General features: G+C 36.9%; 1 protein-coding gene across 1 annotated transcript in view; it reads left to right on the top strand.

The window, feature by feature from the left end:
* Positions 1 to 9,872, top strand: part of LOC122342059 (neural cell adhesion molecule 2-like) — a 60,001-nt gene that overhangs the window by 45,390 nt on the left and 4,739 nt on the right. Inside the window, exon 16 of the mRNA XM_043235840.1 lies at positions 3,190 to 3,364. Coding sequence (XP_043091775.1) covers positions 3,190 to 3,364 — 175 coding nt within the window. The remainder of the gene's footprint in view (positions 1 to 3,189; positions 3,365 to 9,872) is intronic.

Genomic DNA, 9,872 nt, shown 5'->3' with positions numbered 1-9,872 from the left:
AGAATGTAGAATATTAGAATGATTTCTGAAGCATTATGTAACATGAAATAATTTTTTATTTATTTAAAATTGTAGTAATTGTAATTACAATATTACTGTATTCCGTGTAATATTTTTTGAGACCTTATATAAGAACAAATTAATTAAACAACTCTAAACGTTTAAAGTGATTTGAGTTAAATTCTAATGGAAATGCCATCACAGCTCTACAATGTGCCAGCTGTCAAACTGATCCGAATATATAACAAAGGCATTATAGTATCCTCTAAAACAGCATGATTCCTTTGTTGTGCATGAATGAACTAAGTTTGTTGTACTAGATAACTGAACATTATCCTTTTACAACCACATTGATATATTCATGACTTTCACGTGGGGTATTGGTTGTGTTTAGCCGAACAACATGTTACTAATTGAAATGTACTTGGTCATTAACTAGCTGGAGAAAAGCAGCACTAAATGGGATCCTGTGTTTTAGTTTAGTGCGACACTGAGCTGAAATGCAGAGGGTGTTATTCTAGTAAAGACGTGGAGACGAGTGAGCTCATTCAATAATGAGCAGTGAAAAAAACATCTCTTTTTTAAATCCATGCCCCATGTTTATGCACCAGCAGTATAGATAAAATATTGTTTTTTTTTATCACTCATTGGCTAAACTGGTGTGTGTCAGGTATGACGGCATTGAAGTGTTCTCTGGAACTGCTGTTTGGGAAAAAGAGAGTAATGATTGTGGGTGGGTGTTGGAGGGGGCCATGTTTTGGCAAATTACCCTCTTAGAATAATCGGTGTCTTAAATTGTGAAATAAATCAAATTATGGATCTCATTTACTAATAATTGCATTGATTATTTCATATTTGTACACATAGAACTTCTCATTAAAATGTTCCCCTAATTCCACTAATTAACAAAAAAACTAATTAAGAAATTTGTACTTAACCTTTGGATTATAAAATAAAATCAACAACCTCATGGCCCAACCATCTTGAGATAGAGGCTTTTCCTTTACAGCCTTTCATCACTCTCGAATATACTGTATGGTATTCTCTAAAGACAGCGTGCTCTTGTCTGAAAGAAACAAGATCCACTGCCAAGTGTCTCCCTCTCGAAACCAGTTCAAAGACAGTGAACACCTTTAATACAGGAACATATTATGAATCACAGTTCATATGAGTATATCTGCAATGTTTTTTAATGGAGCCTCGCTCCTTGAGCACTTCACCTGCTGTCAGTTCTTATTTGTCCTATTGTAATTTTTTTTTTCCTTTATTTAATTTATTGTAATGTAATACCTAATATCAATTACTCTTACTTAATTCGGAATAGCAAAACCGCCTGTTATGTATGGTATAATGCTCAAATGGCTGTACAGGAAAGGCTCTATTAGGATGAGGATAAAAAGAAATATATCTACAAGGATATAAAAAACATCTATTTAAACATAAGAACACTTTTATTATTGCACTGGTGATGATATTATTATCTGGTTGATCAGTCACATAGAGTGTAACTGCTGAGGTTTAAACAACAGTGAAATATTTTTTCAGAAATATCTTTGTTAATGGCATCAAATTAGACAAAAGACTACCTTGAAGCAAGCGCTGAGACCATAGAGTGCCTATGCTTAACGCTGCACTTTTTTCTTTTTTCTGTTCCTTGTGAATTGGTGTCACTGTTTCACAATCAAAAAGTTTGTTTCCAGATCGTGAGGTTTTCGAGTGTTGGAACACTAGCATGTTTACACGTTCACCACGGCACTCTTTCTTTCTCACACAAGCCTTTGCTTTGTTTTTCCCCTTTTGGGCCTCAGTGTCTCCTCATTTGCTTCATCTCTGTCTGTCTCACTGTGGTTGGTGATGCTTCGCTTCGTCCTCAACCGTAATAGGGTCCGCTGGCGTTTTTTTCCTTATCTTATTTGTACTCTTCTCTTTTTTTTTCTCTTTTTATATCTCTCTTTCTCTCATTTGCTCTGTCTCTGATCGCCTGCGTATGTGGAGGTGAGAACAGGGGAAATGGAGATGTCAGAGCCCGGGGAGACAGCTCGCCTGAGGACTGTCAACATGTGAAAGCCACATTCAACCATTTAGCCTTTAAAGAGCTGAGGCGTTTTCAAAATGTCAAAATATAAAAGCAATGACTTTTTGAAGGCAGCTTGTGTGGGCTTAGTTTCAAAATTTTAGCCGGCAGAACAGCCGGCACACACAAGTGCACACACACACACACACACTGTTTTATATTACGCACAAACTCAGATGCTCTGCAGGCAGGGACACAAAGAGAATAATGGATGCGTTAGAGTGTTTCAGCTGTTTAAGTGTGTGGAAAAGTTTGAAGATTAGAGAAGAGAATCTTTTTTTTTATCTGTTGCTCTTAGAAAAAAGGAGCAGATGGCCTCTCAGGCCACTTTCATCAGCAATTCTGTCATTCACTCTCTTTGTGTGACAATTTGGATGAGAAAAGAGCAAGTATTGGCTTTATACTTTGAGTATAACAATAATGTAATATTTTAGAGAGAGATGGAGAGAACACACACGTTTTGGCTTTATTCTGTGGATATTACCATATCACACATACACAAGTTCATTTTCAAAAGTAAAAAACAAGTTGTTTAGTGTATTGTTTTTTGTTGTAGTTAGCTGTATTAAGTTATAAAATACCTTAATAAAAATAACAAGACAGCAGTTGAATGCACAATGAAAAGCACGAGTTAACTTATTTTGCAAAAAAAAATACAAATGTGTATGTAAATATATTTAATTAGTAAGGTGAGAGAGACTGTGTTAAATTATGAATAAATCACAGCTGAAGGGCATTGTTAGGCATGTTGCAAATTATAAAATAGTTACCACACAATAAAAAAACATTAAAACTAAAAATATATGTATTGAAATTTGTTTAATTCCGTCCTTCCGCTAAAAAATAGTCCGCAAGTGAATGTTCCTAATGAAGCTTAAATAAAAACACAGAATAGCTTATCATCCCCTGCATCATTTACCTTTTAGCACCGTATATGAAATTTTCACACAGAATAGCATTTAGCCACTATTTGCGCACCTGCATGTTCGCATACAATAACAAGTTGTCTTTTTTATTCCTATGTACAGTGAGAACAAATGTCCCCTAAAGCAAACGTTAATATCATATACTCATATGCCTGTGCAAAATGTATAAACACTTGTGGCTTTTTGCAGGATAAAGAAGAGCAGTGGATGACAAAACTGGTTCCAGGTGTGAATGATTTCGTGTTGCTGCAACCGCTCCAGTGGAATACACAGTATGAGGTGGAAATCACTGCACGTAACGTCAAAGGCCTGTCTGAACCCACCTTCGTGAAGTTCTCCATGCCTCAGAAACCTGATATCACAGGTACACGCACTTCCACAAAACACACAGAGTACTCTATCTCTTTTCCATATGACAAATTGAGTCCGATTACCTACAGCACTTCATCACCCACTCACAATATCTATAGCTGAAATTATGTCTCCTATTATAATTATATGCCTTGCTACAGTTCAGCACACTTGCCACCCACCCACGCTTGATAGAGCTTGTGTATCCCACATTTACAATCAAACGTGCAGAGTAACCCACTGTAAACTGTTTCTCTGTCTTAATCAGAAGCGATTTGTCAGTGGAAGCGCTATCTCCCTAAGGGAAAAATGGACAAGAAAGAAATTGCCACTACAAAAATAAACCAATTATGCGTATATGTCTAACTGTCTAGCAGTTAGTGCCTCCATGTCACTGGCTGATTGGCCAAGTGCATTTTGCAGTTGGATCTCTTTTGAAGTCATGTTTTTATAAAAAGGCTTTTAAATATTTGGGTTACTTGGTCCCAATGGGCCTATTGTCAGCATGAAATCACAAATATTCAAGAGTAATTCAGAACCAATATGTAGTCAGTGGGTGGCTCTGTATGGTGCATGGATGAAGGGTAATTTGCTAGAGGCATAATAGTGTCAATAGCTGATGAAGGTGATCAACCAGCCAAAAGAAACTGGCAGAACAGGTCAGGGGAAATGCTTCCAGTTCCCCTATCAGTAATACAGTACTTCTGTTTTCTAATGTGAATATAAGGTTAAAACATTTTAAAGAGGTCTATCGATCACTTGTCAACTCTCAATACTTGTGTTCTTTGTGAGTGGGATATCAGGAAGAAGATCATTTTTCAGCATAAAAAAGCATAACATTTTCTTTTGTTGTGTGCTTAAAATAATGCCTAAATTATAACCATGTGAGCCACATGATCTACTGTAAACAGAAGAGCACATTTTCCATCTAGAAGGAAAAAAAAAGTGGAAATACGTAAAAAAGACCATTTTAAGAGTACTGGTCAAGGTATTGTGTTTGTGGTTTAATAGTACTGGCGGTTTAATTATATGCAAATATGCTGGAAAAACGTGTAAGATGTGGGGGGGGGGGGTTTAACGTTGTAATTTTCTAGCTTCCTGCCACTGTTGATCCCTGGATTTTTTTCATTTATTTGATAGATGTTGGGAGTAGAGGATGTGTAATGGTGTCGATGTAAGCATTTCGCTTTTGAGTGTATGGGGTCCCAGGTTCATATCTAATAACAGTGTTTGTTTTAATGAAGCGAGCAAAACTGCAGCTGTATGTAAGTGGATTTATATTAGGAGATGCAACTGGTGAACACAAAAATGTGACTGTAAGCTATTTCATAAAGTGGTGGAAACAATTACTTCACAATGCCACCATGTACTGCTGGAAGGTAGATAGATAGATAGATAGATAGATAGATAGATAGATAGATAGATAGATAGATAGATAGATAGATAGATAGATAGATAGATCAAGTAACTTATTTTATTTCATTTTATCTTCTTAGTATATGATAAATAAATATGGCTTGCAGTCTGCTATTGGGACAAAATGCCTGTCTTGAAAAATACCATGGTATTGACAGATGATATTTAAATTTAGTTTGGACTTGTCCAATTATATATGAAATATTTCTAGAGACAGTGTCAGTGCATGCATAGGCATACATCAGAGTGTGTGTGTGTGTGTGTGTTGACAGCACTGCCTCTCAGCTGCTTGGATTTACCTTGTTAATTCGATGTCATTTGTATATTCTCTCCCAACTCCTCCTCATCCTTTCCTTTTTCTCTCCCTCTCCGCCTGCACCCCTTCATCCCCACTGGCCCACGCTCTTATTTATAATTCTATTGTGCTTCGTCTCGTTGTTTCACTCTAAACAATCCTGCTCTCCAATTCCCACCTAATGAATTATGCAACGCATTCTGGGCCACATCGCAAATCGCTGGGCTTTTTGTTTTGCAATGAACTGCCACTAAACTTCCCTTTCTGTGTGCCTATAAACACCCTGCGATCTTCTCAATCAAACAAACCTTTACAACGGACACTGGTTTGGACTGCTCGCTCACTCTCCACTCATATGTCAACATTATTGTGGCATTCATCCCTGTTTATTTCCCGACCTGCACCCAAATAATCGGTTTGTCATTTGCACTCTTGTAATCATCTTTTCTATTAACTCGCCGCTGTGGTGTTGTGAATAAACTGCATTTCATTCTCTGGCGTGACCTTCTGTGTGCGTAACCATCCTGTGCTGGCTCCACGCACGTACTGTATGTCTTTCCCTCTTCCTTCCCGTTCCCTCTCCCCTCCATCTCATTGCAGATCAGTGTTGCGAGCCCCCTCTGACCGGACGTGGACACCCCAATGTGCAGCCCATCCATGCGGTGAACGTCTTCGGAGCTTCTCTATCACTGTTGCTGTGCTTGTGTCTGTGTTGACATTGCTCCATCTTCACCTATCCTGGAAATGAGCCCAAAAGACTAAGCCAGGGACTTTTTTTTTTTTTTTGCCCCCACCAATGGCTAGCCGTGTTCATTGCCCCTTCTGGTGGCGTTATTGTCCATGCTTGTGAGATGATCTCACTGTCCTGGCCACCTTCCATGCCAAAACCAACCTCTTTGTTCTTAAAGGTCTTGCACATTATTACCAAGAAAGGAAGAGGAAAAACCAAGTGGCTAATTTGTTCTCTACCTGTAACAGTAGCAATCCGACCCCGAGTTTTGTGTTTAATGAGCTCCTTTTTGCTGGTGTTTACAAAGAACAGTATAAGCCACCAGCATGAGGGCTTTTCCATCTTCTGTGCATCCACAGGCTCTTTTGTTTTGGTTTATTATGACTATGGGAAATGTCAGCAGTTGCATCGCTTGAGAGAATGCATTTAATGATGTTGCTGATACGCGCACACAGAGATATACAACGCAGCACTCATTAAATGGAGTCAAGTAGGATTTCAAATTGATATGACTTTTAAACACTGGTATCATAAATCAAACAGGCCGACTTTCTGTTACCCGTAATATGAGAAACATAAAACAAGGTTTCTCTCTCCCACTGAGTCAAAATATAATGCACATTAATTTTCATTCTCTGGGTACACCTCTGGCAGAGATGTTGTCGTGCTACTTTATTGTATATTCTCAGTATTGATGAGGAACAACATGAGTAACTGGAATCATGCGCAGGCTGTGAATATGAAAATTTACATAGAATGTTGCTGCCGTGAAGGAGATGTAGTATATGAATACAGTGAATTAAGCTAACAGTCATTGTTACATGTAATTGTACAGGACTAAAATCAGGTCTACACTACCATTCATGAGTTTTGGGTCAGTAAGACTTTTAATAAAGGCTGCATTTATTTGATTAAAAATACAGTTAAAAAAAAATCTATATTGTGAAATATTATTACAAGGGTTTTTTTGTAATGGTTTCTGTATTTATATATTTTAAAATGTAATTTTTTTCTTTCTTGGCAAAGATGAAATATGAGCATCCATTACTTCAGTCCTTAATGTCACATAATCCTTCAGAAATTATAAAAATATTTTTTTAAAGATACTTGAGGTAATAGAATGTTTAAAAAATGCATTTATGCATATATTTGCAAGTTTTTTTGTAACAACATAAATGTTTTTTGTTTCCCTTAGCTGATAAATTTCTTTAAAAAGAATCTTACTGACCTTAAAACTTTAAATGGTAGAATGGACATGCTTTACTTTTCTTGACTTTCTGTGTGCAGGATTGCTATCTTGATTTGAAGTGGTGTGCTGTAGGTTTACTCTTTATTTATTTTCTGTTATCAGACGTATACATTTTAAGATCCATCAAATGTGAATTGCATAACAATAGATTGTGCTTTTCTCATGCAACATGTTTGAAGAAAATGTTTGAATTCATGTCAAAAGTAGCATAGAAATCTGTCAGCATTTCTTAAATAAACCAGCTTGCTCTGATACAATAATTATAGCCTCTTAACTCAGATTCCAAACACTAATCATGGTTTATCCTTGTACCACTGAACCAGTTAATGTAGAACACTGACACATAAAGCAGTTTGTGTTCATAATCTAGTTTATCACACAGGGTCAAATGCAAAAGCATTGAATTATCTGAATCCTTATCTTGCACATAATAGCTTGAAATATTGACTAGTAAAGCAATGAAGGAAAGATAAACATATTGAATGGGTCTTTGTCAATGCTGAAGGGCTATTTAGCAGAATTACTAATGACAAGTTCCCTATTTTTTAACCGAAGCAATGAAAACAGGTATTAGTGATTGATCTTAAGTTTGTAAAAGGCGAGATGACTCTGATTCTTATCATGTCTTTTTTCTCCTTTTGGAAAGGTATTGAGTTTCTATAAGGAGAAAACACATTCCTTGGTGTAATGTGTTTAGTTGCAAACGGTCAATAAGTTTTGAAGTTCAAAGCATGGAATCACAATTAGGATTCCATAATGTTTTGCGGTTGGGAATTGTAAAATTTTATCATTGTACGTTGTAAAAAAGGTGAGAGGTTTTAATATCCTCATGGCATACCTGACCTAATTAAGACAATCATAAATCAATGGGAGTCAGGTCAATGGAGGCTATTAATCTTGATCATCTCTACGTGCCGCCTTCTCTATTCTCTCATTACACAGCAATAGAACATTGCGTTTCATTTATGGGCATGTCAAAAACCTCAATACTGTTCTCGTTAAAAGAAAAGGTCTGAAACCAAGTCCATTAAAGCCCTTATTTCTTAATGTGGCTTGACTTCTTATAAGATTAGAATGGCTTTTTGTTGACGGTTCCAGCTGGAAAAGATTCCAGCAAATGAAAATGGACCTGTTGTTTTACTGCTGTCCATTACAGCTGATCGCACCGACCATAAATAATCTTTTTTGGCTTCAAGAAGAGAAATAAGCAAAGTCCATCTATCTAGCCAGAGTACAACCATTTATTCTAAAGCCAGGTGTATGAAGTTATAAATCAAAGGGTATCAGACATATCCTTAAATAACACAAGTAATAATGTGTCTCCAAATACAGAGAAAGGAAAAACATTGCAGAGAATTTTAAAAATGTGTATTTTGCTGAAGATACAAAGCCATTCAGGGCTAAAACTGCATGAGGGTGAGTACACGATGTCATTATTGCATAAAAATTTTATTAAGATGTTCGTTGAAAAACATAAAGAACAACATTCAGCAGCAAAATTAGATCAGAGCCTCTATTTTAAATGTGAAAATCATTGACATTTATTTAGAATTATGTGATGTTCGCACATAAACAACTAATGAAACGGTTAATGTAATGTTAATTTTCACCATTGCACGACAAGCATCATAGAGAATTCTATTAAAGGTATGGAAAAGTGACGTTTAATTGGTGCCACTTGACACCCATTTCATTCGTTCTGACCCATCAGTCTAACCTCATGCTGCGCAAAGACATCTTTGCCACTGATAATGGCTATCCTGACGGCAGTCGGTCTATTAATCGTTTAACGGCTAGAGGGTCCCTTCTGCTCGTCAAGCGTAGCGTCTTAATGAACGTCAGAGTCTTTAAACCATCATTATGGAGTCATGCTTGGCTTGTGTCCTCTGTGTAGGTAGTGCAGGGGTTGCTGGGCCGGCATAGGGTGAGCAGAGGAGGAGGGGGGAGTCTTAAACTTGAGACCTTTTCCATAATGGCCAAAGCTTTAAATTACCTCAGGACTCCAGAAGGAAGTTTTTCAGCCTGAAGATAAGAAAACTGTCTCATTTTATGGAGTGCTCTTTGGGTTTTATGGGTTGATTAGTAAAAAAAAGGGTCCAAACTGTCACTGGTCAGCTCAACGTTTTCACTTCACACAACCCAGAAAGCTATAAAATTGGTTTTAGGTGGTTTTAGGTGGGCTAGGTGGGTACTTTTGCCATTTATTAGCTTGTAACAAAATACAGTTTTTTCATGGCACAGCTATGTAATACAGTTGGCGAAACATTTGCTTTGCTGTTCATGGGGGTATCATTTCCACAGCATTTTACTATCTAAAGTCACACGGTACTGACTAACAACAAAAGACATGTTTGTCGAGTTTGGTCAGATGAGTGTGTTACCCCGTTGCCATTTGTTGGTCGTTGCTTGGTTTCATGGCATGAATTGTGAAGTCTTGGAATGTCTATGAAAGAACATACTGTACTCTGGTGATTGTCAGAATTGATCTTTGTCTGCTGGCCTTAAAGCGTCCTTAGAAGATATTTACTTTGGATTGACTGATTTGCATTCTCTAGACTTATCCTCATGTGACATTTAAGTTATCGTGAAATTGCATTTGCAACCCTATTTTCTTATTTAAATTATTGCATTTTTCAGTCAAGCTAAATTTTAAATGAAAGAAAAGCAGGGTGGGAATTTATTTTGTACATCAGAAGTTGGTTCAGTCATGAAAAGTGATTTCTGCATCAAAGAGTTGAAGAAGTTGGGATTGATAAAGTCAACCCAGAGGTGAATGTCATTTCAGTAATGGAGAAAGTTCTTATTTTGTCATTAAAGATTACCATGCTTTT

The sequence above is a fragment of the Puntigrus tetrazona genome, chromosome 1 (genome assembly GCF_018831695.1).
Source record: "Puntigrus tetrazona isolate hp1 chromosome 1, ASM1883169v1, whole genome shotgun sequence".
NCBI lineage: Eukaryota > Metazoa > Chordata > Actinopteri > Cypriniformes > Cyprinidae > Puntigrus > Puntigrus tetrazona.
Note: the sequence above shows the minus strand (reverse complement) of the source record. Positions and strands in the feature narration are given on the sequence as shown.